We start from the raw sequence: 19,911 nt of genomic DNA, 5'->3' as shown, positions 1-19,911 counted from the left end.
ATCCCCATTTTCTAGATTAAGAAACTGAGGCACAGAGAAACTAAGTGATTTGCAGTAACTTCTTGTGTGACCTTTGGGAAAGCACAAAGTAGTACACAAACCTCCTGACTCTCCCAGTCCTGTGCTTTAACCGCTATATTGTGCTGTCTGTTAGGGCTTCCTTATAGTGATGGGGATTCTAAAGAACCAAGGAAAATATTTTAAACCTGGCTGATGTCAATGCAGAGAAGGATTCTCATGTAGACTTCATGCCATTTAACTGTGCAGAACACCTCTGACTCTTGGTACTACAAAACTCCAGGAACCAACTTAGCCAGTCTTTGAAATTTATTGTGCTATTACTGTCTCTTTCACCAATATTTTGTCTATAGTTGTCTGTCTAAATATGGCTCCACTGTTTAAAAAAAAAAAAATTCCTTAGTCACTTATGACACTTACTCAGATATAAATTGGACTCTGAAAGTGACGGCTTTGTTAAATGGACATGGGCCTAATGGCCTAATTTTTCTTCATTCTCTTCCTGCTTCTGTTCCCATATACTGTGCCATTTCTTTTATGGGGAAGGATTAACAAGCCTCAACAAATCCTGCGTGAATTCTTCTTGTCATTCTATTATTCTCCACGCTGAGGATAGAATTGCTGTCTCTGTAGGTCCTCAGTTTGTTTTGAAACTCAGATTTGTTTGGCTATAATCACTGCTTAAGTAATCATTTTCAAGAGTCATTAAAGCCCATCTGTGGTGACTTGCTCTGTGATGCCCCTTTGGATATGTTCCGTTAAAAAAATGACTCCTTATGGCCCCTTTTGAAGCTCTACCAGCTCTGCTAAATGCTACTTGAACAATGCCTAACAAATGCAAAGCTTTTTAAAGCTTCAGAAGTGAGGCTGTCTATACTACGTAGCTTTTAGGGACACGGTAGTGTCACTACAGCCGTGCCGCTAAAAGGCGCACGGAGTAGCCGCTGTTTGTCGGCAGGAAAGAGCTCTCTGCTGACAAAAATCTTCCACGCCCACTGAGTGGCGTTAGCATTGTCGGCAGGAGAGCTCAAAGCGCTGTTCACACCGCCGCTTGTCATCAACAAAACTTTTCTTTCGGGGGGACGGGGGAGTGAGGTGTTTTTAACATCTCTGAACGACAAAAGGTTTGTCTTTGGGTACATCCAGACTACCTGCCGGATCGGCGGGTAGCTATCGATCTATTGGGGATCGATATATCGCGTCTCGTCTAGATGCAATAAATTGATCCCTGAACACACTCCCGTCGACTCTGGAACTCCACCAGGGCAAGCGGCGGAAGCGGAGTCAATGGGGGAGCCGCAGCCATCGATCCCATGCCATGAGGATGGGAGGTAAGTTGATCTAAGATATGTCAACTTCAGCTACAGTATTCCCGTAGCTGAAGTTGCATATCTTACATTGACACCCCCTACCCCCCAGTGTAGACCAGACCTTTCACTTGCCAGTGTAGACAAACTCTGACTAAAGATTTCCTTCTCAGTTGTTCCCAGTAATAGTGGTTGTGGTGTGGTAGGCCCTATGGAGACCCTGCAAGCTTTCCTGGGATACGTCATATTTAGGTTCCCATACTGTAACTGGTACTCCTCATGGTCCCTTTGGATGTTAAAAGTTTAAATATAATTAGTACTCTATGGATATTCCTTGAGTGACAAATTATTCCCCTTGCATCCCATATATTGCTGTAGGCTTCTTCCCAGTGCAGATGCTTTAAAACAGCGGCTCTGTGGGGAAAGTGCTCTTATGACCTTTTTTACTTTCTTTAGATTTTTTTCAAAGGTCAGGAGAAACTTGATGAAATTTTTATGTGGTTTAAAAAGCTCAGCTTATTAAAGTTTAATAAGGAGGTGGCAGCAGCTAGAACTCAGTTTGAAGTGCTCAGATATATTGTAAAGGAGAAGCCAGAGCTTTTAGTGATGCAATAACAGCTAATTTCTGAACTGTGCAGTTTTTAAGCTATTATGTGTAGAAGCACACTAGCCTTTCTACAGAAATCATTGAAAACAGATGCTGTGTTTCTTAAATAAAAAAAATAGGTAGAACTGTATGTTACAGGTGCCTTACAGTTAACCTTGTGCACTTCCACTAGGCCAAAATCATTAAACACCTTTTGTGGTTATTCAGTTTGCCAGTTAATGTCTTTTTCCTTAAGCTAGTATCAGTCATGAGTCTAAAAGCAAAAATTCCATCTACCTAAGGTACAAATAGCAAGACTGGGGCACACAGGATATTGGTTCATCAGAGAGCTTGTCTACATTAGGAATTTTTGCATCAGTGTAAGTACATGAGTGAAAATCAAAAGTGTAAATACTCTGCACTGGTACCGTTTACACTGGTTTCAAACTGGAGTAAGTCCCACTAGTGCAGCACATCTATGCTGCTTATTTTCACATTAGTATACAACCCCTGAAACTTAATATAATCTCCAAACAGCTACTAGAGTTACAAGATAGTTAAATGTGAAATGTTGTTAAAGATCAAGCTTGCTCTGTTAATTTTGTAGGTGTCCAAATTAAATATTAACGTTTCCAAAAGAAAACGAACTCTTATATTACAACTTTCAGCGCAGGCACATATTTATATGTTATTGTCACACAGTTTGAAGGTCCAATCCAGATCAGTGAGAGGTTGTCACTGCCTGCCCTGTGACCCTGGGTGCCTGAAATGCCCCACTGTTGAAGCTCACAACCTGGCACCAGCCGACAAGCCTTCAGGTCACATCCAAAGTGTCGGTGCACTAGACAGCCCTGTTTCAACAGCTTTGATCCATAGCCTGTCTACAGCCCCTCTCTGGCTTCCATCAACCTTGGTTACAACCGGCAAGGTGACTCCAACACACTCCAGAAGTTTCCCAAAACTGTGTGCTCTGCAATGTCCAGCCCTCTCCTAGACAGTTCAGAGAAAAAATAAGGTTTCTTTGTTCCTTTAAAGAGACAAAAGCACATCAGAGTTTATTAATTTACCAGGGGTAAATACACCCTACCCAGAAAACACAGCACTGAGTTGGTTTATAGTAAAAATAAAACACATTTATTAACAGAATATAGGTTAAATGATGCCAAGTAAAAGAAATAGGGTTAGAAAGAACACAAATAAAAGTGAAAACACTCGTCTAAAACTTCATCTAGTAAGGTTCAGGCTTTGTTCAAGATGTTTTCTCTCACCATTCATTCTTTCCAGCCCTAGCTGACTTTCCCTGTCAGGACCTTCTACAAAAGTACAAGATGCTGGCTTCCTTTGTCTTCCTAGGTGAAAAATCTTTGTGTAGGCAGGTTTCTCACCTATATTTAGTTTCCAGAGACTTCAAACCCTTCCGTGGTTGAAGGACCCATCTTTCTCAGCTAGCAAGAGCTCGGGCCTCTTGTCTGTCCAATGATGGTTGCCAAATATGTCTTCTGCCCTTGCTTCTTTCCTCCAAAATGTAATGACTTTTTGTTTCAAAAATAGGATGACCTCATGGTCTTCTTCCCTTCCTGTGGACTTTCCATCCATCTGTATATAAATGGGGTTTCCATTGTTTTGACTTCACCATGCTTAATTTACATAAGAGTTAGGTACATAGCTGCCTTCTCTCCTTGTAGGGAGGAAACATGATTGGCCACAGATTTTAAAGCATAATATTTCCTCATTGTGTTAATACATACATTTCACAATATTAATCACCAATGTCATTAGCTTTCAGAAAAGACCTCACTCTGTACACTTTTATAATACAGTAATATTGTACACAATCAGTTGATTATTTATTACTTGAGGTTCAGCCCACTTCTTTATAGACTGGTAACCCTTTGAAATTGATTCTTTTCAGGATCAACTCTCAAAGGTTTTTTTTCCAAGCTCTGAGAAAGGTGACATGGAGTCTGGTGGTGAAGGAAACTCCACGCTCTTTCATCCCTAGCTGGTATTTGCTAAAACGCAAATCATTCTGTTTCCTCCAATCTACCCTCTCCTTGTAGTGTGATAACCCTGTTTACGCTTATATGTAAACGTACCTTCTTTGTCTCTGCTTCATGACCAGGCTGGGTAGAGCAGCAAACACATTCCTTTGTCCAGGGCAGACCTGTTTACCAATTCCCCTTGACATGCCTGGTTTAAACACATTCTAGTTATAATCTCAGCATATATCCATAACTCTTAATACACACTGTGTACACACATCATGCAAGAATATTAATCAGTGAGTTCACTGTCAAATGATACAAGGCATATTTTATACAAAGGTTACAGTAGTTTGTAAGGTGTGAATACAGGGGTGCTTAGTCACAGTAATACCATAACATATAATTGCATACAAAAAGTATAGATTCCAAGAAAGTTATTTAGGATGCAAAGTTACATGCACAACGGGACCGAACAAATGTTTCCAGGGCAATATTAATTCTGGCACTTCCTAACTTTTTTGAGTGCTTGACTCTGCAATCTTAATGTCCCTTTAATGTAATTTTTCGGTGTAATGCCCAGTTAAAATAAAAAATTCTATCATGCAGAACCATATGGATCTCCAACACCAAACATGGGTCATAAAGTTGGCAGTGGACCTTTAGATTCACAGCACAAGCTCTACCACTTGAGCTGATCAAAGTCATAGGCTGTTATCCTCTACATTGACCAGTCACTAGAAGGAAGATGGGACACACACTCTGCCAGTGGGCTTCATAGTTATTTGCTGATAGAGTAATGTAGAGACCCAGGACTCCTGGGTTCATGTCCAGGTTCTGAAGGGGAGTGTGCTCTAGAGGTCAGACCCTTCTGCCCCTATCTCCCTGTGCTTCTGTCTGCCACACCCTGCCTCCTGCCCCTTCTGGGTCAATCCTCACCCCAGATCCTACCCCCACCATTTCTAACCCCTCTGCATTCCAGTCAGGTTACTTTCTCCTCCTCTTCCCTGCCTGGTTTCCAGCAAGGGGGAAGCATTGAAAATGGGGGAGTTCTCTCTGTTCAGTGTCAGAGCAGCAACCAGGAGAAACAGCTGCAGTAAAGTCCTGCTCAGACCCTACCCCTGGAAGGAGCATGCTCAGTACATATTTAACAACTACTTTCGCTGAAGATTCAACTGTAAACAAGTCTCTCCGGAGCATGTGCAAATAGCAGTTTTTCTAAGGCTTATAAACTGGCCAAATTCATGTGGATTTTCACTGGGGGTGGCTTAAGACACATCCCCAACCCCAGTAGTAAAGGAAAACTTGAAAATAAAATCTTTCCTTACAAGTTGTCCTTACAAGTGGTAACGGTAGAATATTCACAGTAATTGTATGTGTGCCTATAGAAGTTTTTAAAGGGAAAAAATAAACTAACTTTGTTTCTCTCCATCAATGTAAACCTCATCCTGTTTCTGTGGGGCGTTGTGGTTATTGAAACAAGGAAACATGAGCTTTGTTCAGCTCAAAGTGACCTGGCCCTGAAATCTGTGAACTAACTGGCAACTTGCCATTCTTAATTGGCTTGAATCAGAGCATTGCATTGGAATCAGCACTTTAAGCATAGAAATGACCGTTTCCAACTAACACTGATGCCCATTAAAAACAACTTGACCCTTTGCAACCAAATAGGTTTGTCTTGGAATCAGTATTCATGTGAGCTTTATTCAAGTATAGCCTGTATTGACTGAATTTTGATTTTATGGCCATTAAATTATTTTCTGGCATGTGAAGATACTGGTTGGTTTTATGGTGTATTGAGATAAATATTAGGCTCAGGTGTGAATTGTCTGCCTTTAGAGGTAATTTCAGGTTTATTCCCTACTCAAGGAAACCCCAAATAGAAAACTTAGGAAAAGGGCAAGTGATATTATACAGCTCATTGAATAAAAAGTAATTAGAGTGTAGTACAGTGGGAATTAGTGGAAGGGCATGAGCCTCTATTTATATCCCAGTGTGTGTTTTGATGGCTCGTAGATATGGCTTTAAAAAAAAACAGCTCGAACAGCCTATGAGACTTCTGCCACAGTAGATAATTACCTTGACTGCATGTACATGGTCTGCAGTTGAATTTTCTCTCTGATCTTATGTGCAGGTTATCGGATTGTCGTTGCTATATCCTCTGTACTTTGAATATTAGCCAATTATAGCAGAGTATTGTAGCATTAATATTTAGTCAAACTAAGTCATTTTAAAAGAAAAATTGTTACACTCTAAGCATTAATCCCTGCATTCTTTTCTCTGTAAATGTAATAGCGTCGTCTTGGAGATGCTGCGAAGAAAGCCATCAGCAAATTGACAACCAGGACAGTAAAGAAGGGTGATAAGGTATAGTAATAAGACTTCAGCAAAATATACTTGAATCTCATGGTTTATTTTGGTAGTAAAAACAATTCACTTTATCTGATTTGTTTTTCTTTCTCCTCTCATCTTTAATGCTGGTTTACTTGCTGAGGAGTTCATCTTTTGCTACAGTATTTCAGTGTGACATCTAGAGCTTTTCTGTATACTGTAGCCTTTGCTCCCCCCGAAGGAGAATTTCTCTTGCTTAGGGACTAGTTGAGCTCCATCTGGTAACTGTGATTGTGAGTGCTGTTCTGTGCTAGCTGGCTGAGTATTTCTGCAGGCAGGAGTGCAGAAGGCTTTGTATTGGGCCATCATGACAACATTTCATTTGCTATGCTCCTAATAACTCTGTATAAATTGTCATTACTAGAGAAAGGCAAGGTTAGTGTTAGTTATGTGGAACACTGTAAACTTGGAATGTTGCACATATATGATGTGCAAAATAAAAATAGAGGGGCTAAGAGGAAGAGTTCTTGTGAGAATTCACTTTTTATAAATTAGTCTCTTGGGTTAGGGGAGAGGTATTTCATTTGAGTTGAAATACCTGAGTCTGAAGTCTTGAGCTATGGGGAACTGTATTTGGCTGTCAGAGAATAATTGATCATGAACTGTGAATTAAAAAGCTACAAGTACTCATCAGTTCTTGATCAGCGCTGTAACATTTATTTATAGCCTTGCTCATTTTTCCCTTTCCTTTTGCAAAATGCACAGACCTGATTATAATTAAATGGTGTTCTGATTATGATTTTTCTTTTTAAAAAGAAAACAGTTTCCCTTTGGTGCTTCCACTGACTCCCTCTCATCATCTTTCCTACCAACACAACAGAAATACGAGAAGCCACCTGAATTTGTTTCTCTGAAGAGAAATATGAGAAAAATGCTTTTCCCAAGCCTTTGGGGTTTTTTTTGTTTCTAGGCAATTTGGTTACAAGAATCTTCTGCAGTAGATCTTTGCTGATGTGTGTATATTTAGAACTTATTAATACTACAAGGGAAGATGCTGCCTTCCTGACAACATAGAGGCAAGATTGTTAAGTGATATGGAGGTTGCAGAACAGGCAGCAGGAGATGTGTATGTAGTTGAAAGGAATACAGGAATAAATCTGCCATTCATCAGTGCAGCCCATCAGGGTTCTCTGCATGAAATATTGACTGCCTGTTTCCAACAGTGGAGTTGTTAATTTTGTCTTGCTGTGGTTTTTGATGTCCTTGTCTCAGTACTGAAAAGAATTGTATGATTTTGGAAGAAAGCACAGCCTGTGTGTCTGTGTAGCCCACGGATTTTAGTGTATAACACCAATGCCATGGCTTTATCTATATGAAATCTGCCTTTCTCCAAAGGGAAACTTAAAATATGTGAAGTTTTTTATCCATTTAGAAACAGTAACCTTTATAACAAACTATAGCCAGCAAGTGATCCTGAGCTGCATGTCTGTATAGGAATGACATCAGTAATTGTTGGGTCTGAGGAGCAGGAAACACTGGACTTTCTGAAGTATGAAATAAAGCAGTTTTTTAGCTCTGATTATAGCAAGAGATGAAAAAAATCTGCTTTAATATTATATAAATTATATTTTATGAAGTAATGATGTAGACTAGATCTTAACTGAAATAAAGTCCTGTGGAAATAATATCTTTTGAGTCAATATGAAAAGTACTATTATACAAATGAATTATAGCTATCTTATTCTAGTTTAAATTTAAGATATACACAAATGCTAGTTTTAAATGAGATGGTGACTTTGATATGCATGTAAAGTGTGTGTTGTATCTTCTTTGTGAGGCATATTTTCACCCTTTTCTGCCTCTTCCTGTTCATAGCCACTTTGCATATTTGATCCTCACTGCCACAGTAGAATTCCTGTTTACTAATCATGTCTACTTTACCTTTAATGTAGTCTTAACTCTTGACTTGAGTTTTCATGCTATTCATTTTAGGAAACAGACCCAGACTTTGATCATTGTGCTGTCTGTATCGAGTGTTACAAGCAGAACGATGTTGTCCGCATTCTGCCATGCAAGTAAGCTAGCAATTTTTCTTCTCTTGTTAATGGATTTATTCCTAAGAAATGTTTATGCTGATTCTTGTTTACATCCCTTTGTTTCATTTTATCTAGCATTTGCTCTTTCCTGTTATATACCAACATAGGTGTGCATAATATTTTACACATACCTAGTTTAGACAGGTCCCTTGTCCTAGGAGCATGCAATCTAAATAAGGTTAATACAATACAATTAGGTGAGAAGGTGGGAGCTGGCAGAGTTATTGACAATGGAGACTATGCAAGAAGAAGAGAGTCTAGAGGAATGGCAGGTGATTGGCCTATTGGAAGTAGGAAGTGATTTTTAAGGGAAGTGAAGACCATGAAAAAGGCACAAAATTGGGAGAGAGTGAGTGAGACAAAGAGAGCTTTAAGGATTGAAGATTGGGCAGACCCAGTACTTGCATTAATTATAGTAAACTAAAGTATAGATGCAAAATTCCACACAGTGGATACTGCAACCTGGTATCCTGCTATGCATGTGGGTCCCAACCCAAAATTATGCTGCCAGAATGTATCAAAGGGTTAGATGGGAGACCTGTGGGGTAGGGCAGGAGGGATTCTGCCCAATGAGGGGGCTGGCAGGGGTTGCAGAGCCCACCCTGCATTCTGTGGCTCCAGTCCCATGAGGTTGGCTGGGCTCGGCTCTCTGCTCCAGGTGTTGCAACATGAAGTACAGGGTCACAGCACTGCTTAGATTTGGCCCAGCCACCTCTCCATCATGATGATGAGGGGTCAGACAGGCCAAATTTGAGTGGCTCAGTGACAGCATGCACCAGGATACAACACCACTCTCACAAATTTGACCTGCCTGGCCTCCACCAAACATGAGCAGCACTGCAACCCCAGAGATCACAACTCCCAGAGCATGGAGCTGAGCCCAGACAGCACTGTGGGACAGAAGCTGCAGGACCTGCCATTATGGTACTCCTGGTATACTTATTTAGTACTTATTATGTAAGTGTGTATATTATGTGGGTAAGAAATATTTAGTAAGCCAGATGTTTCTTTTACTAAAGGTATTTTGTGTTTTGGGTATTTGGGTTGTGATAGGCTGTCCTGAGACCAAAAGGTGAGAACCAGAGGTCTAAGCAATTCGAGCTTGCTCAAGCATTTCCCAGTTACTAGAAATGCTGCTATCCCCCATCTCCACCTTAGTGTTGACATCAAGGACTATTTAAGAAAATCATTTCGGCTATCCAATACTGGCACTTAAAATGTATCAACCAAACTCTATCCTTGTGCTCTTGCCTCAGTCTTCTCATTTGCCTTCCATCTCAAAGATCTCGATTTAGAGCTATGTGACATTATCTCTGTAGCAGATTTTCAGTTTAACTGCTTTTTGTGCGTGGTGAATATTTTTGGAAGAATTATCTAATAATTTGTGGGAGCTTTGACTGTTACCAAGGATATCTTTCCCTTTCATTTTATAACACATTTTTCTTCTCTTCCCCCCTCCAAAAGAGAAATACGTACATTACTATGCATACATGCAGCCAAGATCCAGCAACTTGGCCTATGTTTGGTATATAAATAGCTATATGCATGATACACTAAGAAACAACTAAGTCACAGTGTCGGAACCAGGCATCAGTCTCATGTCCCTGGGGGGCATATTGCAGCTCATTATCAGTCTTCTAAATCCTCCTGCAAGCTGTCCTAGATAGCTGGAAATTTTTTCTTCTAATGCATAATGAATTTTTGCTGTTATAAGATATTAAAGAAACAATCTCAAATTATAATTGTATATAGTAAATAAAAATGTCTTTACCATGGATGATTCTGTTAATGCCTTTGTTTACTGGAGCAGGAAGATTTTATAAATCAATTCACTTTCCCTGTATTCTTCATTTACTTGCTTTTTTGTGTGTGTCTTGGACAATGAAAATCAGTGAAATGTCTCATTTTTAGGTTTTCAGTGCTGCAGTGCTTGGGTAACAAACACTGCAGAGACATGTTTGTTTAGAAACTATTTCCATTGAAATGTGGTTAAAAAAACACCACTTGGGAGCATTTTTCTTGGTCTTCGATGTTGTAAAAGTTTGTTTTTACAAAGTCTAAATTTTTTACCCAAATTTGAATTATACTTTTAAAAATGCACTAGTTTTTATGCACTCTTATGCAACAATATTCTGTCCTCAAGGGCCCCTACAAATTATTAGCAGCTGCTGGATAGAAATTTCAGAGACTATTTGATTGTCCGTAATTCCAGGGTGTAGTTCAAGAACCTTCAGTTACATCATAGTAACAACAAGGAGTCTGGTGGCACCTTAAAGACTAACAGATTTATTTGGGCATAAGCTTGAATGAATGAATTTGCAACAACATCAGAGGACCCAACCACGTCAGCCACACCATCAAGGGCTCATTCACCTGCACATCCTCTAATGTTATATATGCCATCATGTGCCAGCAATGCCCCTCTGCCATGTACATTGGCCAAACCGGACAGTCCCTCCGCAAAAGAATAAATGGACACAAATCTGACATCAGGAATGGTAACATACATAAGCCAGTAAGTGAACACTTCAATCTCCCTGGTCATTCTAGTACAGATTTAAAAGTCACTATCATTGAACAAAAAACTTCAGAAACAGACTTCAAAGAGAAACAGCAGAACTAAAATTCATTTGCAGATTCAACACCATTAATCTGGGCTTGAATAGGGACTGGGAGTGGCTGGCTCACTACAGAAGCAGCTTTTCCTCTCCTGGAATTGACACCTCCTCATCTATTACTGGGAGTGGACTACATCCACCCTGATTGAATTGGCACTGTCAACACTGGTTCTCCACTTGCGAAGTAATTCCCTGCTCTCCATGTGTCAGTACAGAATGCCTGCATCTGTAACTTTCACTCTATGCATCCGAAGAAGTGAGGTTTTTACTCACGAAAGCTTATGCCCAAATAAATCTGTTAGTCTTTAAGGTGCCACCAGACTCCTTGTTGTTTTTGTAGATACAGACTAACACGGCTACCCCCTGATACTTGACATCATAGTAACACTAATTGTGGGTCCAGGTTAGAGAAGATTATCTAGAGATTCCAGACTCTCCCACTTCTTTCCCTCCTGTCATTAAAACTTCTGTTTAGCTGTTCTTTGAGCGATTCATGCGCATCTTCACGTGGATGCCATTATCCTAGAAAGTTTGTGTCCTAACAATTTTTCATGTGTAATTACCTTGATCTAAAGTCATCAAAGTTTTTGAGTACAAGTATTTTCAGCTTTCTTTTATATCAGTTTGCAATAATTAGATTATGGCTTAATACTGAGAGCCAAATGGTGTCAGATGATCTGTCCATGAAATGTGTTCTCTTATTTCACTGTAGAAGCAGGGATTTTATTTGAGGTGTGCTTTTCTGAGACTTGTTTCTAGTCTTGAAAACCAACAGACTTCAACACCTGGAATGTAAAGGGCACCTGAAGGGAATAAGGAGTACACCTAATTCTGAGAAGAACTTGGCTTTATTTATTGGGTTTCAAAATATAGGGTCTGTAAATTTAAATAAGTGCTAATATATTAAAATGAATATCAACCAATTTAGGCTTAACACCTGACCTCTTAAATGGTGATAAATTGTCTATAAATTTCCTAAATCTGCTTTGGTCCCAGAGAGAAATAAAAAGGTATCCACATTATTATTCACCTTATGCAACTAACGAATCAATAATGTATTTCATCTTGCTGCAGAAGGGATACAATGAATGAAGTGTATGGCAGTTGTTTGATACTGTGCAGGTTCAATTCCCAGAACTATTCCTGCTGATATTAACACTTAGAGCCCTAAAGAAAAGTAAATTTGACTTAGTTGGAGGGACCAGAACAAAGTAAAATAGACTGCTTTCCCTCAACTTTGCTCTGCATCTTGAACTAAGTCCTTCCCAGCCTCCTTAGTCCTTCCCATCCCCAAACAATAAAGCAGTATCGTGCCCCAAAAGCCTGATAGAGCTTCTGCTGGCTCTATGCCAGTTCCTCCCAGATTGATGATCTCTCATAATGCATGTTTTCCTACTTCTGGATCCCAGCCTAACTGTGTGTATCAAGGATTATAGTAGTAGGCAGAAGAAAGACCAGACAAGCTGAACTGTCTTTCACCAGTTTGGACTGCCTCTTTAAGGAGTCCCAAACTAGTTCTGCATCCCTGCCAGAAACTTACCCTCCTTTTCAGCAGAACACTGCACACGCATGCACATGCTGAGTGAAACTCCCTCAAAATAGCTTCTAAAGTGTTAAAACAGCTACAGGTCAGCATAAAATCCTAGTGCATAGACCGAAGTAAATCATTGGTTACCATGTTGGCCTCTGAGGCACTAACAAAAAGATAACTCATGTTTACCAGATGGCAGAAGAAAAAATGAGCATGGAAAAATTTATTTCCGAGCTTCTAAGACAACATTCAACAATGGAGAGTAAATATATAATGTATTATGGGCATTTGGTAGTGACTCTTTTAATTAGAATCATATCAACTTAAAAAAAAATATTAGTTTACCTCACCTACCATTGGTCCCCCTACAAATTTTTGTTGTTTTGCAACCCTAGCTTCTATTTTTAAACATTTTTCTTCCCTGGAGCTATATGAAAACCTTAAATCCACACAAATGATACTATGAAACTGCTGTCAAATACACAAAGCAATCTGAAAGAATGTTTCATTACCCTTTTCAGCTACAGTAATATAGATATAATAATAGATACAAATATTAGACTGAATGTTTCTAATTTTTTGCCTGGGAATATTTTGTATATAGAGTATAAAATTGCCTGCTGATCAGCCAAACACAATTAAGATTCCCTGCAATTAAGTGGTTATCTTTGGAGGTCAGACTAAACAACCATAATGGTCCCTTCTGGCCTTAGCTTTAAATCTTGCTTGTGCATCTCTCAGATCACTTAAGCATCTTGATTGGCTCATATTTAATTTTTTCCTGGTGGAACATTGTTATAGTAAAAGATTGATCTCATATGAATCAGCTACATGTAATAACAAAAAAAATTTACTGACCTCTGAAAAAAGAAAGCATTACAAAGAATGGTATGTCCATGGCATAGTAATATTATTAGGGTGCAGTTTTGCTTGCATTTTCCCCCTCATATCACTAACAAGATTGCACATACTTTACTTAGTATGTTCAAAAATATGTATTAAATTACAAAAGCAGTGAACAGAATTCTTTAGATAATGGGCTTTTCTAGACTTGTTTGATATGAACAGGTAAGGAACTGGGTGTACTAATAAATACCTTTATAGGATCTTAATCTCTCTCTTTCCACTCTCTTCTCCCTGCCACTCCACCTTCTAATTTTGGTACCATATTTGTAGTCAGTAATAAAGCAATAAAAACAGTACAGTCAATAAGTCAGACATGAAGAAATGTCTTGCAAGAGAATGTTTAGAAAAATGGATAGAGCTGTATGTTGACCAAGAAGCACCAAATGAAAGCATGAGCCTCTGTCTTTTAAGGAAGCTGTAATCATTGGACAGTGGGTTTCAATGACATGTGACACTAATGTAGTTTACTTCTTATAGCCCATTGTGAACCTAGCATTTCCTTTTGCTAGCTGCTAGAATTGTGCTCTCCTGTTTAAAGTCCTGGTCTGACACTCTTATGCATTGGTACAATGAAATCTGGTGTGGCCCAATGTACAATGTAAGCAAAGCCCTATGTGCTCCGTAGCAAGTTGGACCTAAATTCTGTGGCAAGACTCTAGTTTTCTGGTGCACATAGGTGTTGTTTTGTGGCAGATTCAAGTACATTCAGTAAAATTCTCCTCTTTAATTACATATGAAAATGACTAATATAAACAACATAGTATTACTTGTGCATATTGTAGTTAAAGGCAATGTCTCTTACACAGCCACCTCTGTGCTCCAGAAGCTGAAATCTTTTCAACACTCCGAGCCTGTAAACATGGCTGCTGGAACTTTGTGGTAAGAGGACATAAGAGAGCCTCCATTTCTACCCAGCCTCCCTCAACACAGGGTGACATCATTTTTAGACTTGTGAGCATTTATTTAAAAATTTTCTATTGTATTATCTTATATAATAAGTTTTTAAAACAAGTAATGAAACAAATGTGTCAAAAAGACACTAACAAGACAAATCTCTTAAATAACTTTTCCACTCGGATTCCACTTCACTTTTCCATCACAGCATTGAGGCTAGGAAAAAGGAGGGAGACCAGAGTGGGGATGGGGTGATGAGGAGGTAGCGAGTTGTCGGTGTAATGAGTGGTGTGGAAAGAAAGGAAGGAGAAGCTAAGGAGATGGTTTTAGAAACGAGGAGAGAGGAGTTTGGGGAAATCAGATTGGAAAAGAAAATGAGAAAGGAAGATGGGAATAGAAAATGAGTCAGGAAGAGGGGAAGGAGGGAGACACCAGAGGCAGGGAAAGAAAAAGAGTGGACAGAGGGAGGGGGGGACGGATACTGAGAAACAGAAGAGCGAAAAGAGGAAGGAAAGGAAGAACAAAAGCAACACAGCAAATTTTAAAAATTTTTACAATTATTATAAGGTTGAATGCCAAATTGATAAGTAAAATACAGTACATACACGTTTTGGGCCAGCTTCTTAATTTTCCTTTGTGCTAGGTGCAGGAATGGAGAGGGTGACAAAGATGACTAGCCATATCTGTGCCTGCCTTATTCTGGTGCTACTATAAATTGAGATGGCTTGTACCAACCATCTATGGATTGTTATGCTGGAGCAACATTCTTTGCACCCAATCTCCCTTTACTAGGGAATGGTAGGGAACAATTACACCAGCCAAAGAATCTCCCTATAATGGGGCTATTTTGTGGGGGACATTTAGGCCTACTTCCCTCTTTCTGGAATGGCATAAAGGGTATGTCTATACAGCCTGTGGCAGCAAGCCTCCCAGCCCAGGTCAACAGTACAGTCCTTTGAAGTTACAGCTCAGCCTGGAGCCTAGGGCTTCAGAGCCTGAACTCCAGCCCGAACCGCAGCTTCGAATGCTGTTTTTAGACTGCTAACTTCAGCCCCACTAGCCTGAATCTCTCAACCGAAGCTGTGAGGCTGGCTTGCCACCCAAAGAGGTCACGTTGTAGAGCAGAATCCGGTCACTGTTTACATACCCACATGCAGAGGCTGGTTGGCTCAGACATTCCAAGGAAAACAAAACTAATTAAAAATCACTTGCTGGAAATTCTGCCAGCATGGGGGTGTCCTTTGCTGCCACAGGGCTGACTTCTGTGCCTCCTTTCCTGCAGCACCCAGCGCAGGAGGAGGAACAGGGCCGGAGCACATTGCACCCAGTTATCCCCTGCTGGTATAAGGTTTCTAGGAGACCATAGTAAGCTAATGTGAGTTAGAGCAGCTCCCTCAGAACTACTCAGATTTGTCCCTTTGGAATGCTCCGTATTGGACTAATTCACATGTATTTTGGGGGGGGGAGGAAAAGGTCTCTGGTGTGGATACAAGGACTTCCTCTTTCAAGCTCAACTTTATAAATTACTCATACTTGTGCATTATTGTCGTATCAGTTTGTAACTGCTGTTCAACCCCTGGAAATACTAAAAAACCTGGACTGATCAAGAGCCCCCATATCAAGGCCAGCAGGATATTTAGGGGAGGGAGAAATAGGCAAAAATATGTTGATTAAAATTAAAACTTGGTGGGGAGGGGAGAGAGAGATTGGAAAACATTTATAAAGTTTCCCAGAGTTCAAGAGGTTTAAGAACCAATAGCAAAGAATGAAAATATCAGAAAAGTAGTTAGGTTTTAAATGCACAGAAACACCTTATCAGACTGTTAATATCTCTTTAAAATAATCTCATAATATTTACTAGGTACACATTGGAATCCCTATCATTCAGTGTCTGATTTGATCTGAGTGGTTTTATAGCACTGAGCACTGATTAGCTGATAACAGCATATTAAAGCTGTTTTCATACTTATGTGGAGTCTTGATGTCTGCTGTTTCACAAAATATTAGATTGTTGTAAATGCATGTCCCACTCTAAAATCCAGACTATGGAGTTTAAAAAAAAAATACAAGTGACTAAAAGCATTAAAATGTGTAACACAACACAGTAACGTAATTATATGTACCATGGGATTGCAAGCTCACTTCTACCTCAAAGGACAGCTGAATAATCTTTTCTGTGCTCTCATGAGTGATACAAATAAAAAGTTAATAACTATTGACAGCAGAAATAAGGAAATAGGGAGTGAAGGACCGTTTTTTGTATAGTTGCTCAGGAAGGATGAGCAGAGTACCTATCCCATTTTTCACACTTATGTTTGTCCCACATTCATTGCCTTAATAAAGATTCTAGAATGAAGTAAGGACATCAGCAGGCTGGTTAGTGGAGATTCTTAAATTTTCTTGATTAAACAATCCAGCATATTCAGCAGTACATTTGTAGCTTGGTTAATACAGCTCTCCATGCTAGATAGCTGTGCCGTGCCGTGCCATGCCATGTCAAACCAGCCCATGAATGCAGGAGAGTATAGTTCTGATGTCAAAAGTGACTAAAAATATGATCATAGAATATCAGGGTTGGAAGAGACCTCAGAAGGTCATCTAGTCCAACCCCTTGCTCAAAGCAGGACCAACACCAACTAAATCATCCCAGCCAGGGCTTTGTCAAGCCGGGCCTTAAAAACCTCTAAGGAAGGAGATTCCACCACCTCCATAGGTAACCCATTCCAGAGCTTCACCACCCTCCTAGTGAAATAGTGTTTCCTAATAGCCAACTAAGACCTCCCCCCGCTGCAACTTGAGACTGTTGCTCCTTGTTCTGTCATCTGCCACCACTGAGAACAGCCGAGCTCCATCCTCTTTGGAACCCCCCTTCAGGTAGTTGAAGGCTGCTATCAAATCCCCCCCACTCTTCTCTTCTGCAGACTAAACAAGCCCAGTTCCTTCAGCCTCTCCTCGTAAATCATGTGCCCCAGCCCCCTGATCACTTCCGTTGCCCTCTGCTGGACTCTCTCCAATTTGTCCACATCCTTTCTGTAGTGACGGAACCAAAACTGGACGCAATACTCCAGATGTGGCCTCACTAGTGCTGAATAGAAGGGAATAATCACTTCCCTCGATCTGCTGGCAATGCTCCTACTACTGCAGCCCAATATGCCATTAGCCGCCTTGGCAACAAGGGCACACTGCTGACTCATATCCAGCTTCTCATCCACTGTAATCCCCAGGTCCTTTTCTGCAGAATTGCTGCTTAGCCAGTCGGTCCCCAGCCTGTAGCAGTGCATGGGATTCTTCTGTCCTAACTGAAGGACTCTGCACTTGTCCTTGCTGAACCTCATCAGATTTCTTTTGGCCCTATCCCTATCCTCCAGCGTATCTACCTCTCCCCCCAGCATAGTGGAGTTCCATATTTCTCTTCATGTTTAAATGGCTTCCAATCCAGTGGTGCATAAAATTATGTTGTGTTGTTTAGGATGGCAATTTATTGCTTTTCGTCTCTTAAATTTCTTTTTAAAACTCTAATCTGGCTTTTAGAGTGAGACAAGTTCACAATCTAATATTTTGGAAAATTGCAGATATCAGATGTACTCCTATTTCCAATAAAGTTATTTTTTCCTAACTGCCACCTGTGCAAACTCAACCTTGGTTATTAATGTCAAGCTGAAATCTTTCCTTGTGCATCATCACTGGTAGTAAAGGTTCTGCAGACCAGAGTAGACTCTTAGTTATACCTGTACATCCCCACTCCCCTTAGTTGGTTTGAACAAGTACTACTGATTAGAACATAATTACATTGATGTACTTGAGTATTGCCACCGGCTTAATACCTGTGGACATAAAATTATTATTGTACATGCACTACCTCTTTCCATTTTTACTAACAAACCTTTTCAGGAGCTGTTCTCCAGGAAGTCAACCTGGAGACTTAGTAGCTTCCTGGTGACATGCCTCCTCTGTTCTGCTTTTAATGTCTTGTATGGTAGAGAAGGAAGAATGAGCAGTATTACTATGATTTTAGAACTTGGGGACACATGCCATGCTCAGCATCTCAGGGGGCTCAGAATAGAAGGCAGAAGTAAAGGCAGCTATACAGCGCCGTTGCACCTCCCTGATTCTGAGCTGCTCTGATGGCCAGCTGTAGGTTGCTCTGTAGCCTGGAATAGATGGTGCACTTTACATTCTCTCAGGTATGTCAGAACAAAGCTGTTTCTCAGTTAGCTATGCCCACCTAGCCACACAGCCTGCACCAAGAGGAGTTTTTCTTCTCATGTAGGACCATCACTTTCCTGAACGATGTTAGCTACATCAACGGAGGCTCTATTCCATCAACATAGCTGCATCTACATTGGAGATGTTGTTGGCATAACTGTTGGTCGGGGTGTATGTGTGGTTTTTTTTTTTTTCACCCCGACTGACATAGCTATCCCAATACAACTTTTCAGTGTAGACTAAGTATATTAGTACATGGCTGTGTTGTATTAAAGTAGATAATCTACTGATACCATTTCCTTCCCCGACTACTCATTGTCAAAAATGTTCTACAGGTAAAGTGACAGGTCAAGGAAGGCCTATCATATTCCTTTGCCTGAGCGTGTTGTTACTATCCTTGTACAGTCCTTTCCTGTTAAGTTTATATCAAAATCAATGTTAATTACCTCTATATTAATCAATCTGTCTGAAAGCATGTCTTTGCAAGTCACGCGGGTGGCAATACAAATCTCTTGTCTAATGCAAATTAACATGCTGTGCAAGTAGAAGCCCATTTTGCTTTCTCATCTTTAGAAGATTTGTTTTTACTATATAAGATGGTTAACCTGTTTTTCCAGTTCTCAAAAGGTATGTATGATAGGGTAAAGCTTCTAAGTGTTTCTCCTTCCTTTGACATACCTTTGCCAATTATAAAAGCCTGCCAAGAATTAATCCATAATAGGTTTGGTTTGCTTTTAATTGTAATATGGCAATTGATTTTTAGTTCAAACTTGACTTCTAATGGGACTGTGCTCTTGCCACTTAATTGAGAATAAGTCCTGGATGGAGCTTAGTGACATGGGAGGAGGAGGAGGAGCAAAGCAGCAACTTGTGTGAAAGCAGCTGCTGCAGAGAGGCTCTACTGCTGCTCAGGGCTGTATTTCAGAGACCCAGCTGTATTTAGGGGAGTCTCTCCCCTATCCCAAGAATCCAGCATGGAGAAGCCACAAAGTGTCCCAGCAGCTACAACTGCATGGGGAGGGAGACAGCCAATGTAGTTCAACCAGGAAAGGGAAGACACTGATGCTGCTGCAAGTTGTCACCTTCTGAACCTGCAAGAGAAAGTTCCCTCAAGGTGTCAGTGTCAGCAGGTCGGCCACTGCCCGCCCAAGCCAGTTTAAACTGATGGAAAGTAGAGAGGTGGCAGCTCTCCCTCTTGATGACAAGCACAGAAGCACTAAAAAGACTAGCTCCCTGCTAGGGAGAGGCAGCAGCAAAATCACCAAAGTTGATTATAGCACTATTATGTCAAGGTAGAGGAGATGGACACTCTCACCCCAACTTCCACCATTATTAGTTATTCTCAGTTGTAATGTTTCTTGTCCTGTTTTGACTACTTAATAATCCAGCTAGCATATTTGAACAATTTTAATGGGGCAGGTCCCTATTTGAGATAG

The 19,911-nt window shown here is 40.3% G+C and overlaps 1 protein-coding gene across 8 annotated transcripts in view; it reads left to right on the top strand.

Moving 5' to 3' along the window:
* Positions 1-19,911, top strand: part of RNF130 (ring finger protein 130) — an 86,143-nt gene that overhangs the window by 43,890 nt on the left and 22,342 nt on the right. For 6 of the 8 annotated variants that reach the window (XM_042850951.2, XM_065556018.1, XM_065556017.1 and 3 more), the window contains 2 exons: positions 6,189-6,260; positions 8,217-8,299. In XM_042850951.2, coding sequence (XP_042706885.1) covers positions 6,189-6,260; positions 8,217-8,299 — 155 coding nt within the window. Of the gene's footprint in view, positions 1-6,188; positions 6,261-8,216; positions 8,300-14,181; positions 14,327-19,911 lie in introns of all 8 variants that reach the window. The other 2 variants (XR_010590087.1, XR_010590086.1) reach the window with 1 other exon arrangement.

This window comes from Chrysemys picta, chromosome 8 (assembly GCF_011386835.1).
Source record: "Chrysemys picta bellii isolate R12L10 chromosome 8, ASM1138683v2, whole genome shotgun sequence".
Classification (NCBI taxonomy): domain Eukaryota; kingdom Metazoa; phylum Chordata; order Testudines; family Emydidae; genus Chrysemys; species Chrysemys picta.
The sequence above is the reverse complement of the archived record's forward strand: the minus strand, read 5'-3'. Positions and strand labels throughout refer to the sequence as shown.